The sequence below is a fragment of the Hemitrygon akajei genome, chromosome 12, assembly GCF_048418815.1.
Source record: "Hemitrygon akajei chromosome 12, sHemAka1.3, whole genome shotgun sequence".
In the NCBI taxonomy this organism is placed as follows: domain Eukaryota; kingdom Metazoa; phylum Chordata; class Chondrichthyes; order Myliobatiformes; family Dasyatidae; genus Hemitrygon; species Hemitrygon akajei.
In genome coordinates, this window is record NC_133135.1 from 975,863 (window position 1) to 1,002,845 (window position 26,983).

The window sequence follows — 26,983 nt, forward strand, 5'->3', positions numbered from 1 at the left end:
ACTCCATCGGCGAGGTGCATTCAAAAATAACCCCGATACCGTACAGGGCACCTCCATGGGGTTATGAGCACCCATTCTCATTCCAGCACTGTCTGCTTATGCAGTTAGAGTGGGGCAGGAATGCCAAGGGGCGGCTTCAGTGTTATTTTGAGGAGCATTACCATCCCCTGGTCTATGGGTCATCTGAGGTGCCATGCCTGTAAGGAGTTTGGGCATATTTAGAAGAATTGCCCAAATTGTCGGGCTGCCAACTCTGCCTCGAAGGGACAGGGTGATACCATTGGGTGTTCCTCCACTGACCCCCCCCCCCCCACTTCAGCTGTCCCACCCCTGTCACCCCCCCCCCCCCCCGTGCCACTGGCTGTGGAAGCTGTGGTTGGACACATGGCGGGTGATGGTGTGGGGTGGGTTCAGGTGGTGGGCAGGAAGGCAAAAAAGAAGAAAAAGCATCTGAAGGCTTCTCCCCCAGAGAAGGAGCAGCTTGTTGCAGTTGAACCAAGTCTAGAGAGTCCTGTGGCTGCTGAAACCTGGGGAAGGGGGGAGGAAGTGGTGGCAGAGACTTTGGATGCCTCTGTAATGGAGGTCAGCGTGCCTCAGTACATCTGCAGCCTGAAACAGTAGAAGAACATGTCCCATGATGCTAGAGATCAAGGGCCAGGAGGATTTACCCCTGGTAAAGGCCATATGTGCAGAGTATATTCCCTCCGAGCTGGAGGATAGCTCTGTCATACAGGGGCCCTCTGCTGGGGAGACATCTCCTGAACACGTGTCCCCTGGGCTGGTGAGCTGCACCACTGTAAAGGGTCCATGTGGAGAGACAGATTTGCATTCAGCTGAGACTGTGCACTCAGAGCGTGTGTTCCCTGGGAAGGGGCAAAGCCCCTGTAGAACAGGGGTTTCCTATGGAAATAGGGTCACCAGTGGGATTGGTTTCCCAGCTTATTGCCTCAGTTGAGGCCAGGTGGCCTGCAGAGGAGCATGTTGCCCAAGAGGGGAACCGAAACAACCCTGGATTGCCATCCTACACAGCTAATCATAAGACTATAAGAGCAGAAAACATAGGAGCAGAATTAGGCCATTTGGCCCATTGAGTCTGCTCTGCTATTCAACCATGGCTGATCCTTTTTTTTTATCCTCCTCAAACCCACTTCCTGGCCTTCTCCCCGAAACCTTTGATGCCAAGTCAAATCAAGAACCTATCAATCTCTGCCTTAAATATACCTGGCTTCCACAGCCATATGTGGCAACAAATTCATTGTTAAAGAAATGTCTCCGCATCTCTGTTTTGCCTCAGCATTACATCCCTGCTCTTGTATTCTAGACCTCTTGAAATGAATGCTAACATAACATTTGCCTTCTTCACCACCGAGTCTACCTGTAAGTTAACCTTTAGGGTGTTCTGCACAAGGACTCCCAAGTCCACTTGCTCTCAGATTTTTGGATTTTCTCCCCATTTAGGAAATAGTCCATACATTTATTTCTACTACCAAAGTCCATGACCTTGCATTTTCCAACATTGTGCTTCATTTGCCACTTTTTTGCCCATTCTCCTAATCTGATACAAACATTGGTGGAGGGGCAGATAGTGTGGAGGAAACAGGTAGGATGCAGAAGGACTTAGTTTGTATCATCTGCAAACTTGACAACAAAGCCATCTATTCCATCATCTAAATTATTTATATACAGCATAAAAAGAAGTGGTCTCAACACTGACCCCTGCAGAATATCACTAGTCACTGGCAACCAATCAGTGACCTTTTATTCCCACTCACTGCCTCCTACCAATCAGCCAATGCTCTAACTATTTTAGTAACTTCCCTGTAATACCATGGGCTCTTAACTTGGTAAGCAGCCTCATGTGTGGCACCTTGTCAAAGGCCTTCTGAAAGTCCAAATATACAACATTCCTGCATCCCCTTTATCTATCCTACTTGTAATCTCCTCAAAGAATTCCAACAGGTTTGTCAGGCAAGATTTTCCCTTAAGGAAACCATGCTGACTTTGTCCTATCTTGTCCTGTGTCACCAAGTACTCCATGACCTCATCCTTAACAATTGACTCTAACATCTTCCCAGCCACTGAGGTTAGGCTAATTGGTCTATAATTTCCTTCTTCTGCCTTCCTCCTTACCTAAACAGAGAGACTGTGTCCCAAGGGGGTCAGGCGGGAGGGGACTCTCCTTCTGCTGTTTCCAGGGAAGGTGATGAGGGTGTGGAGATGGGTACTACCCAGCAAGCTCATATCCAGGATGTGGGAGTAATTCTGTATTCAGAGCTGGCAGGGCCACCCTCTGTCAGTGGTCCTGGGGATGGGCAGAGCCTGTGGACGAGACTCCTGTTGGGGCCACAGTGAAGAGTGAGGTGGTCATGTTGGCTGCAGATAATGACTGCTTGATGATGACTGTGAGATTGTTGGACGCAGTGAAGGGGAAGAGAGAGATTCTTTTGTGGTTGAGATGGTAGATGTGCTGGACTCCAGCAGCGAGTTACAGCCCATCTCTCTGGAGGGGATCTGGCCATTTGTGAGGGACTACTGGAGGAAACCTTTCAAGGCCCAATTGGCCACTGATCACTGGTCACTGGTCAGGTCATTCAGTTTATCTGCACAATCCTCCAAAAGAAGGGGAGGGGAGCTGAGGTGACCCGTGAGGAGAGGCGGCAGATTAAGAGACACCCGGAGCCCCTGGAGAAGGGTTGTTGGGTGAAGGCGAGAGAGGGCTCGAAGGAGAGCTCTGCTCCTTTTCCTACGGGCTCTGGTGAGGGGTCTCAATAAGCTGCGTCATGGAGTTAAGTGTTGCGACCCTTAACATCAACGGTGGTAGGGGGGCTCTCCATGGATCCCATCATCTCTCTGTCCTCCGGGACATGAGATATGCAGTGACCTTCCTGCAGGATACCTGCACCGTTCCAGGAGACAAATCCACCTAGATCCTGGAGTGGCGAGGGATGGGGGTCCACATGAGTCACCTCAGCACTTGTAGTGGGGTGGCCATCTTGTTGGCCCCTTTTTTTCCAGCAGGAAATAACGAAGGTTCAGGAATACGTGCCAGGCCATCTGCTTCACCCTACCGGGTGTCAGGACAGTGTGCCGATGGACTTTGTCAATGTGTACGCCCCTGAGCCCGGCCCGATGCGGATGTCAGCATTGCTGGGATCCATAGAGGTGTCAGCATTGCAAGTGCTTTATCCTAGAGGTGATTTCAATTGCACCCTCGAGAAGAGGGATCGCACTGGTCCCCAGAGTAGCTAAGCTTCGGTGAGGAAGTTACGGGACTTGGTCGCAGTCTGGCGAAGCCTTTACACCAACTACTGTGCTTTCTCGAGGAGATACAGAGGGGGCGGGACTTGCGGGTCGACCAACTCTATATCTCTAGGGCGCACGTCTCCCAGGTGTCAGCCGCCTCCATGCGGCAGTTTGCCTGCTGGGACCACCACCGGGTGTGGGCAGAGCCTAATGCACCGCCTGCACGGTTGGGGTCTGCGTACTGGCTTTTCAACAACCGTCTGCGGGAGGACGGCCCATTCCGTAATTCGTTCCGGCAGGAAAAGCAGGGGAGATTCCCCTCCCTGAGGCTCTGGTGGATTGTGGGAAGGGCTCACATCTGACTGTCCTACCAGGAATATGTGTGCGGATCGACTGAGCGGATGTCCGAGATCGATCAGCTCGAATAGGAGCTGATCGACTTGGAGTCCCGGCTAGAGCCGACCAATGGGAACCAACCCCTCTGGGATGAGTACCGGATGTAGAAGGAGGCGCTGAGGTACCTGCACCCCAAGAGGTTCTGAGGTGCTTATGTGAGGTCGTGGGTCCAGATGTTGCAGGATCTGGACCTCGCTTCGCCCTTCTAGGGTGTCCGCAGGCAGCTCGTGAAGCAACTGGTAGAGCATAGTTCCACCGTCACAATCCGGCTGTCTTCTCACCGGACCCGTGCAGTGAGGATGAACGGAGGATCTGTAGGGGGACTTGCCGAGGGTCAGCCCTGGGGGTGCTGAGCGTCTAGGTGCCCCGCTATCTTTGGTGGAGCTGACCAGTGTCCTCAACCAGCTACAGAGAGGCAAGTCCCTAGGACTGGATGAGTTGACCGCTGAATTCCTCCTAGGGACTGATTATACAGGGGTATTGGGGGAGTGCATGGCGACGGGCGAGATGCCCCTCTCTTCGCACAGAGCAGACGTGGCCCTGCTGCCAAAGAAGGGGGATCTCTGTTGCCTGTGGAATTGACACCCAGTATCCCTCCTCAGTGCGGAGTACTGTACAAGATTTTTGCCCGGGCAGTGGCCGGTCGTCTGGGCTCCGTGCTTGTGAAGTGGTCCACCCTGACCAGTCCTACACAGTCTGGGGGCAGTCTATCCAGGACAATATTCACCCTGTCCGGGATCTGATTTACCTGTGCTGGGAGGCTGGTCTGTCAGTCGCCTTCCTCTCCCTTGAGAAGGCATTTGACAGGATGGACCACAACTACCTTTTTGGAACCTTGCAAGCATTTTGTGACCCGCGTTTGACTGCTGTACACTGCTGTGGAATGCCTCGTTAAGGTTAATGGGTCCTTGACAGTGACGTTGTGCTTTGGGAGGGGGTGTGTCAGGGGTGACCCATGTTTGTACAGTTGAATTCTGTTTGCATGGAGCCATTCCTGTGCCTTCTCCGTGAGAGGTTAACGAGTTTGTTTCTACGCAAACCAGACATGGAGGCCATCCTTTCGGCTTACACTGACCCGGTTGACTTGCAGAGGTTGTGAGAATGCTAGCAGGTCTGCTTAGCCGCGTCCTCTGCATGGGTCAAATGGGAGAAGAACGCGGGCCTCTTGGTGAGTCAATGCCAGGCGGACTTCCTTCCGGAGGGGTTGAGGCCCTTTTGCGTGAAGCACCACACATCTCCTCTTCTTGGGGGTCTACCTGAGTTCGATGGAGGAGGCCTGACCAGTGTACTGCAGGGATTTGGAGACAAAGAGCTCTGCCGGGCTGGGACGGTGGTCAGGCCTCCTTCATGTGATCTTGAACCCGGGAAGGACATTAGTTATAAGTCAGCTGGTTGCCTCCATGATATGGTACTGGCCGGTTACTTTAGTCCTGCTCATTTATTTTGATTTCAGAGCCCAGAAGAGGCTGATGGACTTCTTCTGGGGCAATTGGAAGCATTGGGTCTCTGCAGCGGTCCTGAACTCTGATCACAGAGGCTGGCCAGTCCTTGGTGTACGTGTGCACCCAGCTGGCGGCACTCCACCTCAGGACCCTGCAGAGATAACTGTACTGTGACCACCCTCCGAGGTGACATGCACTGGCGATGTCCTTTCTCCTCCGGGGACACTGCTTGTAGGAGGTTACGTGGTTTCCAGTGGACAGCATCAGCCACACCAATTTGAGAGAACTGTCTTGGTTTTACTGAGAGCTTTTGAGGGTTCGGGGTCTAGTATCATCCAGACAGGGTGTTCCTGCATTGGCAGGAGGTGGTGCTCTCGCTGTGAGGGGAAGGATCCCCATCCTATTGGGGGCTCAGGGAAGCAGAGGGGTTCCAGCTGCACCACCACTTGATGGGCTGGAAGTGCTCGTCGGACCCAGGCCTCGGGAGACCCCATGGGAGAGGGTCCCACACAATGTGAGCCGTCTTGTGGGAATGCCCTCTGTGCCGATCCGTGACGCTCCGAAACTCGGACCCAGGCCTCGGGAGACGCCATGGGAGAGGGTCCCGCACAATGTGAGCCGTCTTGCGGGGATACCCACCGTGCCGATCCGTGACGCTCTGAAGCATTTCTGCGCCTGCTCACCTTTCACTTCCCTGCCTTCCCCTGCCGACCGGACTCACCTTGGCGGTCCATGCTACCGTCTGGCAGCGGGTGGGGGGGGGGGGGTCCCAGTAGAAATCTCTTTACGCAGGGGCCCTTCCCCTGTACATTGGGCACCTGGGGTGGAGGGTGTTGCATCGGGCAGTACCGTGGAAACAGATTTCTGAGCAGGTTCACTGACATTCCGTCCTCCTGTCCACTCTGTGGGAGGGAGGAGTCACCGTACCATGCTTATATGGAGTATGAGAGGCTGCAACTCCTGTCTGACCGTCTGAAGGGACTGCTGGTTAGGTTCTGGATCACTTCAGTCCCGCTCTCCTCATCAACGGGCACCCAATACGGAAAGGGGTGGCTCATGAGGAGGATCTCCTGCTGGGCTTGCTTCTGGCCCTGGACAAGATGGCCATTCATGGGTCTAGGCGGCGGAAAGTTGAGGACTGTGCCTGGGCCAACTGCCTGTCCCTCTTCTTAGGATACGTTCATGCCCAGCTGTCCTTGGAGAGGGAGTATGCAGTCACAATGGGTACATTGGTGGATTTCCGAGACCGGTGGGCCCCCCAGCGAATTGACTGTTTTACAGACAGTCGTAATCATATTTTAATTTGAATTTATTCACTGTCTTGTAAATACTTAATGTTAGTACTTTGTGTATTCGTTGTGTAAATAAACTTTTACAGTTTTGTAAATAAAAAAAGAGGTACTGAGAGAAGTTTACACTGATGGAGGTCGGTACTGAGGGAGGGTCACACCTTGGGATGGACAGTGGTCTGTGAACTGTTGGAAAATGTCAATTTATTTTGGGCATTAACACTGAAGAATGGTGATGAGGACAGAGGAAAGTGTAAGAGAACAGTGCCTCATCATTAACAGTAGGCTGCAGCAATTTATTTCTTGGGAAAAAGTTGTTTTGTCAAGTTTTGTTGAGGCTGTGCTCGGGCCGCAGCAGTGACAGCGGCTGGTGGTTTGTCATTTCATGTTTGCAACTTTTACTGGGTGCAGGGACAGTTTTATATGGCCGTTAACATTGGTAAATCTTTTCCCACCTGGCGCACTCAGCCTGGGATGACCAGGTGAAGAGTTTTACAGCCAATCCTTGTCTTTCTCTAGAATGGAGGAACTTTAGAGCAGCCTGGCTGCACACCAGGAGGGTCAGTGCTGGTGCTTCATTGCACAGACTTTCCTGCTTGTCTGGAGGAGAGTCCTATCCTTTCTCTTTTAGAAACGTAGAAAACCTACAGCACAATACAGGCACTTTGGCCCACAAAGCTGTGCCGAACATGTCCTTACCTTAGAAACTACCTAGGTTTACCCATAGCCCTCTATTTTTCTAAGCTCCATGTACCTGTCCAAAAGTCTCTGAAAAGACCCTATCATATCCATATAACCATATAACAATTACAGCATGGAAACAGGCCATCTCGGCCCTTTTAGTCCGTGCCGAACGCTTACTCTCACTTAGTCCCACCGACCTGCACTCAGCCCATAACCCTCCATTCCTTTCCTGTCCATATACCTATCCAATTTTACTTTAAATGACAATACCGAACCTGCCTCTACCACTTCTACTGGAAGCTCGTTCTACACAGCTACCACTCTCTGAGTAAAGAAATTCCCCCTCGTGTTACCCTTAAACTTTTGCCCCCTAACTCTCAAATCATGTCCTCTTGTTTGAATCTCCCCTACTCTCAATGGAAAAAGCCTATCCACGTCAACTCTATCTATCCTCCTCATAATTTTAAATACCTCTATCAAGTCCCCCCTCAACCTTCTATGCTCCAAAGAATAAAGACCTAACTTAGAACATAGAACATAGAGTAGTACAGCACATTACAGGCCCTTCAGCCCACAATGTTATGCTGACCCTCAAACCCTGCCTCACATATAACTCCCCACCTTAAATTCCTCCATATATCTGTCTAGTAGTCTCTTAAACTTCACTAGTGTGTCTGCTTCCACCACTGACTCAGGCAATGCATTCCACACACCAACCACTCTCTGTGAAAAACCTTCCTCTAATAACCCCCTTGAACTTCCCTCCCCTAAACTTAAAACCATGTTCTCTTGTACTGAGCAGTGTTGTCCTGGGGAAGAGGCGCTGGCTGTCCACTCTGTCTATCCACTCTGTCTATTCCTCTTAATATCTTGTACACCTCTATCATGTTTCCTCTCATCCTCCTTCTCTCCAAAGAGTAAAGCCCTAGCTCCCTTAATCTCTGATCATAATCCATATTCTCTAAACCAGGCAGCATCCTGGTAAATCTCCTCTGTACCCTTTCCAGTGCTTCCACATCCTTCCTATAGTGAGGTGACCAGAACTGGACACAGTACTCCAAGTGTGACCTAACCAGAGTTTTATAGAGCTGCATCATTACATCGCGTCTCTTAAACTCTATCCCTCGACTTATGAAAGCTAACACCCCATAAGCTTTCTTAACTACCCTATCTACCTGTGAGGCAACTTTCAGGGATCTGTGGACATGTAACCCCAGATCCCTCTGCTCCTCCACACGACCAAGTATCCTGCCATTTACTTTGCACTCTGCCTTGGAGATTGTCCTTCCAAAGTGTACCACCTCACACTTCTCCGGGTTGAACTCCATCTGCCACTTCTTAGCCCACTTCTGCATCCTATCAATGTCTCTCTGCAATCTTCAACAATCCTCTACACTATCTACAACACCACCAACATTTGTGTCGTCTGCAAACTTGCCAACTCACCCTTCTACCCCCACATCCAGGTCGTTAATAAAAATCACGAGAAGTAGAGGTCCCAGAACAGATCCTTGTGGGACACCACTAGTCACACCCCTCCAATCTAACTGTACTCCCTCCACCACAACCCTCTGCTTTCTGCAGGCAAGCCAATTCTGAATCCACCTGGCCAAACTGCCCTGGATCCCATGCCTTCTGACTTTCTGAATAAGCCTACCGTGAGGAACCTTGTCAAATGCCTTACTAAAATCCATGTAGATCACATCCACTGCACTACCCTCATCTATATGCCTGGTCACCTCTTCAAAGAACTCTTTCAGGCTTGTTAGGCACGATCTGCCCTTCACAAAGCCATGCTGACTGTCCCTGATCAGACCATGATTCTCTAAATGCCCATAGATCGTATCTCTAAGAATCTTTTCCAACAGCTTTCCCACCACAGATGTAAGGCTCACTGGTCTATAATTACCTGGACTATCCCTACTACCTTTTTTGTACAAGGGGACAACATTTGCCTCCCTCCAATCCTCCGGTACCATTCCCATGGACAACGAGGACATAAAGATCCCAGCCAGAGGCTCAGCAATCTCTTCCCTCACCTCGTGGAGCAGCCTAGGGAATATTCCATCAGGCCCCGGGGACTTATCCGTCCTAATGTATTTTAACAACTCTAACACCTCCTCTCCCTTAATATCAACATGCTCCAGAACATCAACCTCACTCATATTGTCCACACCGTCATCATGTTCCCTTTCATTGGTGAATACCGAAGAGAAGTATTCATTGAGGACCTCGCTCACTTCCACAGCCTCCAGGCACGTCTTCCCACCTTGATCTCTAATCGGTCCTACCTTCACTCCTGTCATCCTTTTGTTCTTCACATAATTGAAGAATGTCTTGGGGTTTTCCTTTACCCTACTCGCCAAGGCCTTCTCATGCCCCCTTCTTGCTCTTCTCAGCCCCTTCTTAAGCTCCTTTCTTGCTACCTTATATTCCTCAATAGACCCATCTGATCCTTGCTTCCTAAACCTCATGTATGCTGCCTTCTTTCACCTGACTAGATTTTCCACTTCTGTTTTCACCCATGGTTCCTTCATCCTACCATTCTTTATTTTCCTCACCGGGATAAATTTATCCCTAACATCCTGCAAGAGATCCTTAAACATGGACCACATGTCCATAGTACATTTCCCTGCGAAAACATCATCCCAATTCACACCCGCAAGTTCCAGCCTTATAGCCTCATAATTTGCCCTTCCCCAATTAAATATTTTCCTGTCCTCTCTGATTCTATCCTTTTCCATGATAATGCTAAAGGCCAGGGAGGGGTGATCACTGTCCCCCAGATGCTCACTCATTGACGGATCTGTGACCTGACCCGGTTCGTTACCTAATACTAGATCTAGTATGGCATTCCCCGTAGTCGGCCTGTCAACATACTGTGACAGGAGTCCATCCTGGACACACTTAACGAACTCTGCACCATCTAAACCTTGGAACTAAACAAGTGCCAATCAATATTAGGGAAGTTAAAGTCACCCATGATAACAACACTGTTATTTTTACACCTTTCCAAAATCTGCCTCCCAATCTGCTTCTCGGTATCTCTGCTACTACCAGGGGGCCTATAGAATACCCACAGTACAGTAACTGCTCCCCTCCTGTTCCTGACTTCTACCCATACTGATTCAAAAGAGTATCCTGCTACATTATCCACCCTTTCTGCAGCTGTAATAGTATCCCTGACTAGTAATGCCACCCCTCCTCCCCTTTCCCCCCCTCTTTATCCCTTTTAAAGCACTGAAATCCAGGAATATTGAGAATCCATTCCTGCCCTGGTGCCAGCCAAGTCTCCGTAATGGCCACTACATCATAACTCCATGTATGTATCCAAGCTCTCAGTTCATCACCTTTGTTCCTGATGCTTCTTGCATTGAAGTACACACACTTTAGCCCTTCTACCTTACTACCTTTACACCCTTTATTCTGCTTCTTTTTCATCAAAGCCTCTCTATATGTTGCATCTGGCTTTACTCCATGCACTTCTTTCACTGCTCTATCGCTTTGGGTTCCATCCCCCTTGCAAATTATTTTAAACCCTCCTGAACCATGCTAGCGTACCTACCTACAAGGATATTGCTCCCTCTCGAGTTCAGGTGCAACCCATCCAGTCTGTACTGGTCCCACCTTCCCCAGAAGAGATCCCAATGATCCAAAAATCTAAAACCCTGCCACCTGCACCAACTCCTCAGCCACGCATTCAACTGCCATCTCCTCCAATTCTTACCATCACTATCATGTAGTACTGGCAGCAATCCTGAGAACACCACTCTTGAGGTTCTGCCTAGTTCCCGAAACTCACACTTCAGGACCTCATCCCTCTTCCTGCCTATGTCGTTGGTACCAACATGTATCATGACTTCTGGTTGCTTTCCTTCTTGTAACAGTATATCATGCACCCGGTCAGAGACATCCCGGACCCTGGCACCCGGGAGGCAACAAACCATGCGGGTGACCTTCTCATGTCCACAAAATCTCCTGTCTGCTCCCCTGACTATAGAGTCTCCAATGACGACAGCTCTCCTCTTCTCCGTCCCATCCTTCTGCACCACAGGGTCAGACTCAGTGCCAGAGGCCCTGCCACTGTGGCTCACACCCTATCGGTCGTCCTCGCCAACAGCATCCAGGACGATAAACTTATTATTCAGGGGAATGGCTACAGGGGAGCTCTGCACTACCTGCCTACTCACCTTCGCTTTCCCTCCTCTGACTGTTACCCAATGACCTGCTTCCAGCAACGTATGTGTAGCTGTAGCTCTCATCTATGATTGCCTCATTCTCCCTTATGAGTCGAAGGTCATCCAGCTGCTGCTCCAGATTCCTCACACGGTTTTCCAGATCACCCAGCCGCAAGCACTTCTGGCAGATGTGACTCTGCGGGAGAGGGGAGTTCCCCCAAGACTGCCACATCTCACAGGAGAGGCACACCACTGGTCTCAGGAGGCATTGCAAAGACTAACTGGGAACAAGTTCGTCGAAGCCTCTCGAGTCAAAGCCTCAAATCTCCACTCCTTCACTGGCCACTCTGCTTGAGCTACCCCTCTATTTATTTGTTTGAGCTTTTCAAACTGTTTGGTCACCTGACCTCGATTGCTCAATCAGCTGCTTTCTGACGAGTCTTAGCTATTCAAATCTTGATTGTCTAATCAATGGCTTTCTGCTGAGCTATTCAAATCTTGATTGACTTGATTGCACAGTCCAACTGCCAAAACTGCCCAAATCTCTCTGTTCAAAGTCTCAAATCTCCACTCCTTTACTGGCCCACTCACTCACTGGCCACTTGTTCTTGTTCAATCTTTCCCTGTAACTTAGGAGCTGAAACCCAGGTAACATTCTAGTAAATCTCTGTACTCTCTCTATTTTGTTGACATCTTTCCTATAATTCGGTGACCAGAACAGTTTTCCTATAACTCGATGACCAGAACTCCTCCACCACTGTTGCTGGCAGCCTATTCCATGCACTCACCACTCTCTGAGTAAAAAAACTTACCCCTGATATCTCCTCTGTACCTACTTCTTTCTCATAGCTCTTTGAAAGACTGATGAGTGTTGTGATCAAGTTAATTCTGCAGCGTTTTGATTTCTGTCTGGAGGGAACTTTAACATGGTGGGCTGCAGCTTCGAGACAGTGAGGCTGAGTTCCTAAGCAGGAGCCGTAGCTTCTGGTAATGTAGCTCCTTAAGAACAGCCACCTTTCAGACCAATAACTCTAAAAAGACATGGTGCAATCTGATATCCCTGTACCCTTGAGAACAACAGAGAAGTTGGCTATTGTGGCTGTGTGAGTGAATGGAGATAACGACATTATTGATACATAAAGTTCTTTGGCTACATAAAATGTAAAAGAGAGGTGAGTGGATATCAGACTGCCGGAAAACAATGGTGGAGAGGTCGTAATGGGGGCAAGGAAATGAAGGACAAACTGAATGAGTATTTTGCATCAGTCTTCACTGTGGAAGACAGGAGCAGTATGGTGGAAGTTCAAGAACGTCAGGGGACAGAAGTGTATGAATTGCCTTTACTAGAGAGAAGGGTTTTGGGAAACTGAAAGACCTGAAGGTAGATAAGTCACCTGCACCATATGGTGTTCACTCCAGAGTTCTGAAAGGGGTGGCTGAAGAGAATGTGAAGGCATTAGTAATAATCTTTCAAGAATCAAATCATTCTGGCATGGTACCAGAGGACTGGAAAACTGCAAAACGTCACTTCACTCTTCAAGAAGGGAGAGAGTCAGTAGAAAGGAAATTATAGGCCAGTTAGTCTGACCTCAGTGGTTAGCAAGATGTTTGAGTTGATTTTTAAGGATGTGGTTTTGGGGTGCTTGGAGGCACACGATAAAATAGACCATAGTCAGCATAATTTCCCCAATGGACAAGTCTTGCTTGACAAATCCATTGGAATTCTTTGAAGAAATAACAAACAGGATAGACAAAGGAGAATTAGTTGATGTTGTGTACTTGGATTTTCAGAAGGCCTTTGTCAAGGTGCCACACATGAGGCTGCTTAACAAGCTACAAGCCCATGGTATTACAGGAAAGATTCTAGCATGGATAAATCAGTGGTTGATTAGCAGGAGGCAAAGAATGGGAATAAAAGGAAACTTTTCTGATTGGCTGCCATTAACTGGTGGTATTTCAGAGGGCTCTGTGTTGTGACCAATTCCTTTTAAATTAATATATCAATGATTTGGATGATGTAATTGATGGCTTTGTTGCGAAGTTTGTGGATGATATGAAGATAGGTGGAGTGGCAGTTAGATTTGAGGAGTATAGATGCTACATAAGGACAGATAGATTAGGATGGGAAATAAAATAGCAGATGGAATACAGTGTTAGGAAGTGTATGGTCATGCACTTAGGTAGTAGAAATAAAAGCACGGACTATTTTCTAAATTAAGAGAAAATTCACAAATCTGAGGTCCAGAGTGACTTGGACTAAAGGTTCATTTGCAGGTTGCGTCAGTGCTGAGGAAGGCAAATGTGATGTTAGCATTCATTTCAAGAGGACTACAATATAAATTCAAAGAGAAGTACAACATATAAAGAAGTCCTTTCTCTTAACCCATGACCTCTAGTTGCAGACCCACCAAACCTCAATGGAAAAATCCTGCTTGCATTCACCCTATGTATATCTCTCATAATTTTCTATACCTCAATCAAATGTCCTCTCAATCTTCAATGGTCTAAGAATATAATCTTAATCTATTCAATCTCGCTTTATAACTCGGGTCCTCTAGACCTGGCAACATTCTCGTAAATTTTCACTGTACTCTATCAACTTTGTTTACATCTTTCCAAAACTACACACAGTATTCCAAATTAGACCTCACTAATGTATTAGATAACTTCAACATAACATCCCATCTCCTGTACACAATACATTGATTTATGAATGCCAATGTGCCAAAAACCTTCTTTATGACCGTATCTACCTGTAACGTCACTTTCAAGGAATTATGGAACTGTATTCCCAAATTGCTTTATTCTACCACAATCCTCAGTGCCCTACCATTCACTGTGTAAGAATGACTCTGGTTGGTCCCACCAAAGTGCAAAACCTCACACTTGCTTGCATAAAATTCCATCTGCCAGTTTTCAGCCCATTTTTACAGCTGATGCAGCTCCTTGATAGCCTTTGTCACTGTCCACTACACTCCCAAACTTGCTGACATCCACAGATTTGCTGATCGAGTTTAGCACATTATCATCCGGACTGTTGAGGAAGATAACAAACACAATACACCCAGCACTGACCCCTGCAGAACACGATGAGTCACACCCCTCCTGTCAGAGAGGATGGGCAGTGAGGGTGAGGACTGGGGTGAGTGTGTGGGAATGGGACAGTGAGGGTGAGGTCTGGGCTGAGTGTGTAATAATGGGACAGTGAGGGTGAGGACTGGGGTGAGTGTATGGAAACAGAGGCAAAATTCAAAAGGGCGAAGAACGCAGGACTGAAGGTGCTGTATTTAAATGTGTGTTGCATTCGGAATAAGGTGGATGAACTCGTGGCGCAATTAGAGATTAGTAGGTATGACGTTGTGGACTCACTGAGTTGTGGCTGAAAGAAGGCCATAGTTGGGAGTGTAATGCCAAAAGATATACCTTGTATCAAAAGGACAGGCTGGAGGCATAGGTGATGGTATAGCTCTGTTGGTAAGAGATGGAATCACATCTTTAGAAAGAGGTGATATAGGGTCAGAGAATGTTGAATCTTTGTGGCTGGAGTTAAGAAAGTGCAAGGGTAAAAAAAAAATTATGGGAATCATATATGGGCTTCCAAATAGCCAATATGTGGGGTTGAGATTGCAAAGGGAACTAGAAAAGACAAGTAAGAAGGGTAATAAAACAATTGTAATGGGGACTTCAATATGCAAGGGGATTAGGAAAATCAGGTTGATGTCAGATCGCAAGAGAGGGAATTTGTTGAAATCCTACAAGATGCATTCTTAGAGCAGCTTGTACTTGAGTCTTTTAGGGGAAATGCTATCTTAGATTGGGTGTTGTGTAATCAGATCTTATTAGGGAGCTTAATGTAAAGGAACCCTTAGGAGACAGTGACCATAACATCATTGAATTTATACTGCAATTTGAGAGGGAGAAGCATAACTTACATATATCAGTATCACAATGGAATAAAGGGAATTACAGAGGCATGAGAGAGGAACTTGCCTCAGTTGGATTGGAGGAGAATCTGGTGGGGACGTTGGCAAAGCAGAGATGGCTGAAATTTCTGGGAACAGTTCACAAGGTGCAGAATAGTAATGTCCCACAGAGGAAGGAGTTGTCAAATGGCAGGGGTAGGCAACCGGGGCTAACAAAAGAAGTTAAGGACTACATAAAACCCAAGGAAAGGGCATATAAGGTAGCAAAAGTGGGTGGGAAGTTGGATGATTGGGAAATTTTTTAAATCCAACAACTGAAAAAGCTATAAAAAGGAAAAGATGAAATACGAAGCCAGACTAGCCAATAATATAAAGCAGGATACCAAAAGTTTTCTTCAGTTATATAGAGAGTAAAAGGGAGGTGAGAGTTTATATTGGACCACTGGAAAATGATGCTGGTAAAGGAGTAATGGGGGACAAAGAAATGGCAGATGAACTTAATGGGTACTTTGCATCTGTCTTCACTGTGGAAGACACTAGCATTGTACCAGAGGTCCATGAGTGTCAGGGAGCAGGAGTGAGTGCCATTGGTACTACAAAGAAAAATGTGCTTGGTAAACTCAGAGGTCTTAAGGTGGATAACTTGCCTGGGCCAGATGGACTACATCCCAGATCTTGAGAGAGGTTGCTGAAGAGATAACGGATGCATTGGTCATGCTTCCCTGGTGTCATGGATTATTGATTATCTGACTGGCAGGCCACAGTACGTGCGCTTGCAACACTGTGTGTCAGAGCAGCACTGGGGCTCCACAGGGTACTGTCCTGTCTCCCTTTCTCTTCACCATCTACACCTCAGACTTCAACTACAACACAGAGTCTTGCCATCTTCAGAAGTTTTCTGATGACTCTGCCATAGTTGGATGCATCAGCAAGGGAGATGAGGCTGAGTACAGGGCTACGGTGGGAAACTCTGTCACATGGTGCGAGCAGAATCACCTGCAGCTTAATGTGAAAAAGACTAAGGAGCTGGTGGTGGACCTGAGGAGGGCTAAGGCACTGGTGACCCCTGTTTCCATCCAAGGGGTCAGTGTGGACATAGCGGAAGATTACAAATACCTGGGGATACGAATTGACAATAAACTGGACTGTTCAAAGAATACTGAGGCTGTCTACAAGAAGGGTCAGAGCCATCTCTATTTCCTGAGGAGACCGAGGTCCTTTAACATCTGCCGGACGGTGCTGAGGATGTTCTACGAGGCTATGGTGGCCAGTGCTATCATATTTGCTGTTGTGTGCTGGAGCAGCAGTCAGAGGGTAGCAGACACCAACAGAATCAACAAACTCATCTGTAAGGCCAGTGATGTTGTGAGGGTGGAACTGGACTCTCTGACGGTGGTGTCTGAAAAGAGGATGCTGTCCAAGTTGCATGCCATCTTGGACAATGACTCCCACCCACTCCATAATGTACTGGTTAGGCACAGGAGTACATTCAGCCAGAGACTCATTCCACCAAGATGTAACACTGAGCATCATAGGAAGTCATTCCTACCTGTGGCCATCAAACTTTACAACTCCTCCCTCGGAGTGTCAGACTCCCTGAGCCAATAGGTTGGTCCTGGACTTATTTCCACTTAGCATGATTAACTTATTTAATTTAATTATTTATGGTTTTATATTGCTATATTTCTTCACTATTCTTGGTTGGTGCGGCTGTACTGAAACCCAGTTTCCCTCGGGATCAATAAAGTATGTCTGTCTGTATCTTTCAAGAATTACTTGATTTGGGCATGGTCCTGCAGGACTGGAAGTTTGCGAATGTCACTCCACTCTCTAAGAAGGGAAGAAGGCAAAAGAAAGGAAATTAAAAGCCTGTTAACCTAACCTCAGAGCTTGGGAAAGTGGAATGGCTGACAGGCAGGATAGCAAGTGGGAATAAAAGTGGCCTTTTCTGGTTGGCTGCCGGTGATTAGTGGTGTTCCTCAAGGATCAGTTTTGGGACCTCTGCTTTTTACATTATTTGGAATGATTTAGATAATGGAATTGATGGCTTTGTGGTAAAGTTTGTGATGATATGAAGATTGGTGGAGGGGTAGGTAGTGCTGAGGAAACAATACAATTGCAACCAGACTTAGACAAATTGGAAGAATGGGCAAAAAAATAGCAGATGGAATACAATGTTGGGAGATGTATGATAATGCATTTTGGTAAAAGAAACAATAGTGCAGACTATTATCTAAATGGGGAGAAGGTTCTAACATCAGAAGTACAGAGGGATTTAGAATTCCTCGTTCAAGACTCCCAGCAGGTTAATTTACAGGTTGAGTCTTTAGTAAAGAAGGCAAATGCAATTTTGGCATTTATATCAAGGGGAATAGCATATAAAAAACAAGGGGATAATGCTGAGCCTTTATAAGATACTAGTCAGGATGCAGTGGAGTATTACAGTATTGGGCCACAGAACGGATGTGTTGTCATTGGAGAGAGTTGAGAGGAAGTTCATGAGGATGATCCCGGGAATGAAAGGGTTAACATATAAGGAGTGCCTGGCAGCTTTGGGCCTGTACTCACTGGAATTTAGAAGAATGCAAGGGTATCTCATTGAAACCTACCAAATGCTGAAAGAACTATAAAATGTGGATGTGGAGAAGGATGTTTCCTATGGTGGGTATCCAGAACTAGAGGGCACAGCCTCAAAATTGAAGGGCAAATCTTTAGAACAGAGGTAAGGAGAAATGTTTTTAGCCAGAGAGCAGTAAATCTATGGAATGTTCTGCCATAAACTGCAGTGGAGACCAAGTCTGTGCATATATTTAAGGCGGAGCTTGATTGTTTCCTGATTGGTCAGGACATCAAAGGTAGGTGTATGGGGTTGAGTGGGATTCGGGATAAGCCATGATGAAATAGTGGAGCAGATGTGATGGGCTGAATGGATGCTTGGAGGGATTAGTGTTTTGGTGTTTTCGGTTTGCTTTTGAGCTGGTTCGGCACAACATCGAGGAACAAATGGCTTGTTCCTGAGCTGCTGGTCTTCTAAGTTCTAAAGAGCTGCTTGTCCTGGAGTTTTGGCTGATCCTAATCACAGGGAACCTGCTCCATTGCAGAAGTATTAGGGAAGAAGGAAGCACCGAGGGACCTGCAGCTCGAGGGCTCCCTTCAAGAGGTCAAGGACTGAGGTGTTACAAGATCTGGACCGTGCCTCACCCTTCTATTACTGTCTGGAGGAGTGGAGAAGTGTGCGCAGGCAACTTGTGGAGCTGCTGGCAGAAGATAGCTCCTCCCTCATGGATCCAGAGAGAATTGTTCATGAAGTTTGCTCATTTTACGCGACCTTGTTCTCACTGGACAAGGAGTGCTATGGGAAGACCTGCAAAAGGTCAGCCCCAAGGCTGTCCAACAACTGGACTCTTCCCTATTGCTAGAGGAACTCTCCAGCATCCTTAACCATCTATGGGAAGGGAAGTCCAGCCTGGTTGGACAGGTTGACTGGAATTCCTCAGGGCCTCTGGACGTTCTGGGTGCTGACTACACCAGGGTCTTGAGTGCAAGCCTGGCAACAGGTGAGATGCCCTTCTCTGGCTGTAAGGTGGTCGTGGTCCTGTTGCCGATGAAGAGAGATCTTCATCACCTGAGGAATTGGTGTCCACTGTTTCTCCCTTGTGCCAGGAATAAGATGTTTGCCTGGACGATGGCAAATTGCCTGGGGTCTGTAGTGTTCCAAATGATCCACCCAGACCAGTTCTACAAGGTCTCGGACTGGTCCATTGAGGACAATATCCACCTCATCCTGGACCTGATCCATCTGTCCCATGAGTCTGGCCCGTCAGTTGCCGTTCTCTCTCTCTCGATCAGGAGAAGATGTCTGACATAGTGGATCATGATTACCACCTCGGGACTCTGCACGTATTTGAACTCTGACCGCATTTTGCTGCCCGTGTCCTTCTGCTATATGCTGCTGTGGAGTTCCAGATAAAAGGTCAGTGGATCATGGACAGCACCATTTTGCTTTGGGAGAGAGGGTGAATCAGGGCTCCTGATGTCGGGGCATGTGTACTCTGTCTGCATAGAGCCTTTCTGTGCTTTCTTCGGAAGCAGTTGACAATTTGGCTCTGCGCAAGCCAGAGATGAAGGTAATCCTTTTGGCTTATGCCAATGATGTCCTCCTTGATCACCGACCCTGTTGGCCTACAGAGGATGCAAGACTGCCAGTGGGTCTTCTCAGTTGCATCCTCTGCCAGGGTCAACTGTAGAAAGTGCTCCTGTCTTTTAGTGGGTCTGTGGGAGATGGACTTCCTGCCAGAGGAGTTAAGACCATATGCGTGGGTACCATGCACTTCCTCTCTCTGGGGGTCTACCTAAGCTCCATTCTGGAGACTTGGCCGGTGAGCTGGTGTTCCAAGTGTTGGGTCTTAGAGATCAAAGCCTCTGCCCAACTGGGATGATGGTCAGGTCTCCTTTGCACAATCTTGTACCGGGGTAGGTTGATGGTCATCAGCCAGCTGATAACCTCCATGGTACCGGCTGGTCACTCTAGTACCGCCCACTGTATGTGTACAGAGAGGATGCAGAGAAAGTTGGTAGACTTCTTCTGGGATTACAGGAGGCAATGGGCCCCTGTTCTGGTCCAGAGTCTTCCTATTGGGGAGGGGGGTCAGTCACTGGTATGTAACCAGATGGCAGCTCTCTGTCTCAGGACTTTACAGAGATACATGTTCTCCAAGCACCCTCCGTGGAAGCATGCACTGACAAAGCATTGCTTCGCTGGGGGCTTTGCCTTCAGGAGGGTACACTGATTCCAGCAGCAAGCATCAGGTGCTCTGCTATGTGAGAGCTGCCAGGTTTTTGCTGGGAGCTACCGGAGGTCTGGGGTAGGGTCTCCTCTGGTCAGAGTTTTCTTGAACCTGCGGGGAGAGGCACTCGGGCCGATGCAAAGATCGTTCCCCATCCCGTGAGGGTGGCTGGCGAAGTGGAGTGGCTATGGCCGCACCAACCCCTGGGAAACTAACTCTTCGGGAACCTCGCGGAGATGTCCACCGTGTTTTTCCTCGACGTGCTGAGACGGTTCCTGTGTGGGCTGCTCCTGCACACTTTTCACTTCATTGCTCTCTCCTACTGTCTGGACACGCCATGGCGGCCTGTCAGGCAGTGAAGGGAGTCCCTAGTGAACGTCTCTCCATGCAGGCATGTTTCCCCTGTATATTGGGGACCTGAGGTGGAGGGTGTTGCACAGGGCAGTACCGTGGAATAGATTCCTGTGCAGGTTCACTGATACCCTGTCCACCTGTCCTTCCTGTGGACAGGAGGAGTCAGGGTACCATGTGTAACTCTTGCTTTGGCTAGCAGCTTAATAGAGGGGGATGATAGCCCCCCTCAGCCCGGCCAAACTTAAGAAATCTCATTTGGGTAGATGCTGAATGATGTGTCTCCCGTTACAAATCATTACCACAAAACACTAAACAGTGCACAATATGTGATTAAACAATTGAGATTTATAATTCTTAATTTGATGATATGGTTAGTAAAGAAAACAAAAAAAAGGCCCATTCTCATGAAACAGTCTAATCCACAACATTGGAGCTCGTTCGCACACCATTGACATCCTCCGATCGTCACTGATCTTCAGACCCTCACTCCAAGTCCACTCCATCTGGCGGTCTACCAACTCTCTCCATTTGGGTCTTCTCTCCTCATCTCTACCCGGTAAAAGACTGTGAATTTGCAGCTCCTGGACACACAAGAAAGAACAACATCCCGCTCATTGGCTAGCATGACTCTAGTCATAACCCAAACACTGCTGCTACAGAGAGGCCATTACTTTAGCAGTGGAACATTACCGAGTACCCATTACATTATCAGTCAAACCTTACAGCGCATTACACTCTACTCCCACCAAATTTAGTCATGGCCTCATGACGTTGAGATAATTCGCCAACTTTTCCTGCAAAATACCAAGTCCAACCCAGGTGCACAAGGCAGTGACTTAGCTCCCAAAATGGTAGGGGTCACACTCTGCTCCTCTGGTGCTGTCAGGTGGTCTCCTAATTCTCTGAGACCTCTGCACCCCCTCACCTAACTCTTCAGGTTCAGACACTACTGGGGATAGAAACATAGAAATATAGACAACCTATAGCATAATACAGGTCCTCGGGCCTACAAAGTTGTGCCGAACATGTCCCTATCTTCGAAATTACTAGGCTTACCTATAGCCATCTATTTTTCTAAGCTCCATGTACCTATCCAAAAGTCTCTTAAAAGACCCTGTTGTATCTGCCTCCACCAGCATTGCTGGCAGCCCATTCCACACTCTCCCACTCTCTGAATAAAAAACTTACCCTGACATCTCCTCTGTACCTACTCCCCAGCACCTTAAACCTGTGTCCTCTTGTGGCAATCATTTAAGCCCAGGGAAAAAGCCTCTGACTATCCACATGATCAATGCCTCTCATCATCTTATACACCTCTATCAGGTCACCCTTCATCTTCCGTCGCTCCAAGGAGAAAAGGCTGAGTTGACTCAACCTATTCTCATAAGGCATGCTCCCCAATCCAGGCAACATCCTCATAAATCTCCTCTGCACCCTTTCAATGGCTTCCACATCCTTTCTGTAGTGAGGCGGCCAGAACTGAGCACAGTGCTCCAAGTGGGGTCTGACCAGGGTCCTATATAGCTGCAACATTACCTCTCGGCTCCTAATTTCAATTCCATGATCGATGAAGGCCAATACACCGTATGCCTTCTTAACCATGGAATCAACCTGCGCTGCTGCTTTGAGCGTCCTATGGACTCGGACCCCAAGATCCCTCTGATCCTCCACACTGCCAAGAGTCTTACCATTAATACTATAGTCCGCCATCATATTTGACCTACCAAAATGAACCACTTCACACTTATCTGGGTTGAACTCCATCTGCCACTTCTCAGCCCAGTTTTGCATCCTATCAATGTTCTGCTGTAACACTTGACAGCCCTCCACACTGTCCACAACACCTCCAACCTTTTTGTCATCAACAAACTTACTAACGCATTCCTCCACTTCCTCATCCAGGTCATTTATAAAAATCAAAAAGAGTAAGTGTCCTAGAACAGATTCCTGAGGCACTCCACTGGTGACCGACCTCTATGCAGAAGATGACCCTTTTACAACCACTCTTTGCCTTCTGTGGGTAAGCCAGATCTGGATCCACAAAGCATTGTCCCCTTCGATCCCATGCCTCCTTACTTTCTCAATAGGCCTTGCATGGGGTACTTTATCAAATGCCTTGTTGAAATCCATATCAAAAGGGAGAACCTCACCTTTTGATCGTACCTCTCCTTATTTCCTTGATTCTGCTTGGCAGCCGCGACCCCAACTAATTCATCAGCCCTTTTCAGCCCTCTTCTCATGTCAGACAAATACTACAGATAGGTCTTCAGTGGTAAGTCACCCTCGTCAGTCCCAAAGCAAAGGTCAATGGGCAACCTTGCCTCACGGCCAAACATCAAGTAACATGGCGAGTACCCAGTAGCTTAATTTTGTGTACAGTTGTAACTGTGAATCAGGTGCCCAATATGTTGACTCCACTTACTCATCCTGCTGATATCCAGGGTCCTGAACATGTCTTGCAAGGTGTGATTAAACATCTGCGTCTGGGGATCACCCTGAGGGTGAAAAGGCGTGGTCCTCGACTTCTCAGCTCCAAGCACGCCCAGTAACTCTTGGATGAGTCTGCTCTCGAAATCCTGTCCCTGATGACCATGTATCCACCTGGGAAGGCCATAATAGATAAAATACTTCTCCAATAACACTTTTGCAACCGTAGACACCCTCTGGTCCTTGGTAGGAAAAGCCTGAGCATATCTGGTGTAGTGGTCAGTGATGACTAAGACATTAGCTGTGTTGCTGGCATCGGGTTCTATTGACAGGAAATACATACACACCAGGTCCAGGGGCCCCGCACTCTGCAAGCTTCTCCCCCTTCTCCTGATTCATGTTCTGAAGCTCCACCATGAGCTCCATTGGGCCTCCTGTCAGGTCAAAAGCATTGTCCAGTGCTTGCATGTAATTGACACCTGTCGCTACGGGATACTTTAACCTGACAGCTCTCACAACGTCAGCGGCCCACCCATTCAAACTTTCAACCAGTCTCTGTCGCTTTACACCATCAGAGCACTGCCACTCATCCAACAACTGAGAGGTCTGCTCTGCCCAAGCCTCATACTCCTCCTCCCCTTTAGGGGTGGGCATTATTCCAGAGAATCGGCAGAGCCTACCATAGCTGGGACTTTGAACCTGGGCATTTTTCCATTTATTCACCAGAAAGGTAAGGGCAGATACTAACTCAGAATTCTTACTCTTCACCAGGGGGCATAGACTGACCGCTCCTTCCCCTCACTCCTCAGAAAGGATAGAACCCTGCCTTTGAAATCTTTGCCCCCAGCTACCACTACGTCAGCGCTGGTCTGTATTAAAATGAGAGCTGCGCCTACTATTTTATCAAATCTCTGCCCAGAATCGCGACTTTAACAGTACTTAACAGGCGAATTAGCGATTCATCCAGTGTACGAATATCTACCTCACTGGTTCAATGCTCAGGATAATCAATCCTGGACAAGCCACCACAATTGTAACTCTTGCTTTGGCTAGTGGCTCAATAGAGGGGATGATCACCCCCCAGCCCAGCCAAGCTTAAGGAATCTCGGCTGGGTGAATGCTGCACGATGTATCTCTTGTTACAAATCAGTACCATGAAATAACAAACAGTACACAATATGCAATTAAACGATTGAGCTTTATAATTTTTAATTTGGCTATATACTAAAGAAAACAAAAATGGAAAAGGGCCCATTCTCGTGAAACAGTCTAATGCGCAATGTTGGAGCTCACTGATAATGCTGCTCATTCACCATCAACCTCCTTTGATCGTCGCTGACCTTTGGACCCTCGCTCCAAGTCCAGCAGTCTACCGACTCTCTCCATTTGGGTCTTCTCTCCTCATCTCTCCCTGGCAAAAGACCACAAATTTCTGGCTCCCAGACACATGAGAAAGAACAATATCCCACTCATTGGCTAACATGCCCCGTTATCTCTAGTCATAACCCAAACATTGCTGCTACAGAGAAACCATTACCTTAGCAGTGGAACATTACAGAGAAGCCATTACATTGGCAGTGAAACCTTACAGTGTGTTACACATGTCTATATGGGGTGTGAGGGGTTTGAATATCTGAAGGGGGCTGCTCCTCTTATTCAGCCTCGCACTCCTGGTTTATGGGCACCCTGTATGGGGTCTGGCTGGGGGGTGGGGGTTGGGCGTCACTTGTTGGATGTTCTGGTAGGCTTGCTCAGGGGCCTAGCCAAGATGCCCATTCGCAGGTCCAGACAGCGGGCTGTTGAGAGATCTGCCTGTGCCGATTGTCTTCCCCTCTTCCAGGGATACATTCATGCCAGGGTATCCTTGGAGAGGGAGCATGTGACCATTAAGGGTGCAATGGGGGATTTCTGAGAACAGGACACATGCCGGCAAATTGGGTACATTATAGATGGTAAAAACTGTATTTTAATTTGAATTCACTAACTGTATTGTCTTTTGTATTTGAGTGAAGTGTGTACATTTTGTTCTGGGTCGTGTTTGTGTAAAATATCGCTGAGCTACACCCCTGATGTTGGTTGTCCCCATGACCTGCCTGCTGCCTGTGGGATCTTGCTGACTCACCTGGGGGTTGGTCTAGTGTCTCAGGCCCTGTAGGTCAGATGGAGCTGAGCTTGGCACCCTGCTGATTCTCTATTTTTTTTTCCTACAGATGGACAGTTCCCTCGTGATTTCTCCATTCTCATCACCCTGAAACCCAAACGCAATACACAGGCTTTCCTGTTGTCTGTCTACAATGGCCATGGGGTTCAACAGCTGGGCGTCGAGATCGGCCGCTCCCCTCTATTTCTCTATGAGGACCAACATGGTCGACCAGCTCCTGAGGACTACCCTGTATTCGGAACCATTAACTTGTCTGACAACAAGTGAGTGATGATGGCTGGCCTGTCTCTCACTGCTACACTCCATCAATGTTCAGGCCAGCTTACCACATGGGCTGATGCCCTCCACTCTGGGGGTGATGGGAATTGGGGCATGTTATCTCAATGCAAGCAATGTGAACGGAGCTTTCATGGAGGGATCCAGAATTAACAAGGGAGTGTGGAGAGGACAAACAGGGTGGGGGTCAGAATGGAGGAGTGAGGGTGGTGGTGGTGGAGTCTGTCAGGGGTGAGTTGCAGGATCTGGGGAGTTGAAACAGGCTCAAAAGGAGGTTGAAAACATTGGAATCCTGGAGTGTGGCACAGTGGGATAAGCTGCTATATCACAGCTCCAGAGACACAAGTTCAATTCCCACCTCCAGTGCTGTCTGTGTGGAGTTTGCACATTCTTCCTGTTACTGTATGGTTTTCCCCTGGGTGTCTGGTTTCCTCCTACATCCCAAAGATGGGTTAATTGGCCACTGTAAGTTGCCACCCAGAATCTGTGAGAGGTAGTATCTGGGGAGAGTTGATGGGAACATGGGGAGAATGAAATGGAATCCATATCAGTTTGGTCTCAGTGGGTGACTGAGGGTCAGCACAAACTCAATGGGCCAGAGGGCATGTTTCCACACTGTGTGGGATAAATGGAGAGAGTGTTTGGAGTTCCTGTGTTTTTCTGCCTTTTGGGGGAAAAGACTTGGACACCTCCTGTGAGAAACGAGAGTTTGGTGAAGTGGATTAGGTCACTTCGCCATCCAGGGAAGCCTTAGGAATGACAGGTGACTGAGCTGTGGTCTCTGTTCTGCCAGGTGGCACCGACTTGCCATCAGTGTCCAGAAGAAGAATGTGACGCTGATCCTGGACTGTAAGAAGAAAATCAGCAAGCCTCTGCCGAGGAGCAGCAACCCTGTCCTGGACACAAGTGGCATCGTGGTATTCGGCACCAGGATCCTTGACGAAGAAGTTTATGAGGTAACATCCCTCCGCCATGGCTCAGAGGTTTACAAGGAAGCAGCACAACCTCTTGGATGGTAGAGAGTGGGCTGGAGACGGGATCTCCATCATAGTCTGAACCCCAATGGCGAGACAGAGGGTGGGAGAAAGGAAACCAGAGGGGGAGAGAGAGAATCATGGGGATACAGAGTAACCAGATGGTACAGGGCAGTAGGAAACCACAAAAGAGGGAAGGGAAACAACTGAGATCAGGGCCCAGGTAGCTGCAGGAATGTCCATCAATGAGGGGTTGGAATCCAAGTTGAAGTTCATGTTAGTTGTCACAGACACACCCAGGGTATCAGGTATAGCGTAGAACAAACATGGTGAACATACTTTTAACAAAATCATAAAGTAACATTGATAATTAATGGGATTAATTTATTTAATGTAACTTATCATTATTATAACTCATTATTAACAATGTGGGAGCCTAGGACCAAAGGGCACAGCCTCAGAACAGAGATGAAGATGAACTTCTTCATCTAAAGGGTGGTGAATCTGTGGAATTCATTGCTACAGACAACTGTGGAGGTTAAGTCACTGGGTATATTTAAATCAAAGTTGATAGGTCCTTGATTTATAAGGGTATCAAAAGTTATCGAGAGAAAACAAGAGAATGGGTTTGAGAGGGATAATTATGGGCCAAATGGCCTAGTTCTACTCCGAAGTCTTATGGGGGTTACAGAAACAGGGAGCGGGGTAGGTACTATTGTGGGTTACAGAGTTGGGAGGGGTGTAGAGGATGGAGGTGGTTACAGAGACTAGGTGAGTCCAGAGTGTTACAGAGACATAGAGAGTGAAGGGCAAAGAAAGGGTATAGAGACAGGAAGGGACTTAGGGATG

The 26,983-nt window shown here is 47.9% G+C and overlaps 1 protein-coding gene across 2 annotated transcripts in view; it reads left to right on the forward strand.

Moving 5' to 3' along the window:
• col11a1a (collagen, type XI, alpha 1a) overlaps positions 1-26,983 on the forward strand; it is a 386,832-nt gene that overhangs the window by 18,848 nt on the left and 341,001 nt on the right. For both annotated transcript variants that reach the window (XM_073062463.1, XM_073062464.1), the window contains exons 3-4: positions 24,934-25,147; positions 25,954-26,116. In XM_073062463.1, the coding sequence (XP_072918564.1) occupies positions 24,934-25,147; positions 25,954-26,116 (377 nt within the window). The remainder of the gene's footprint in view (positions 1-24,933; positions 25,148-25,953; positions 26,117-26,983) is intronic.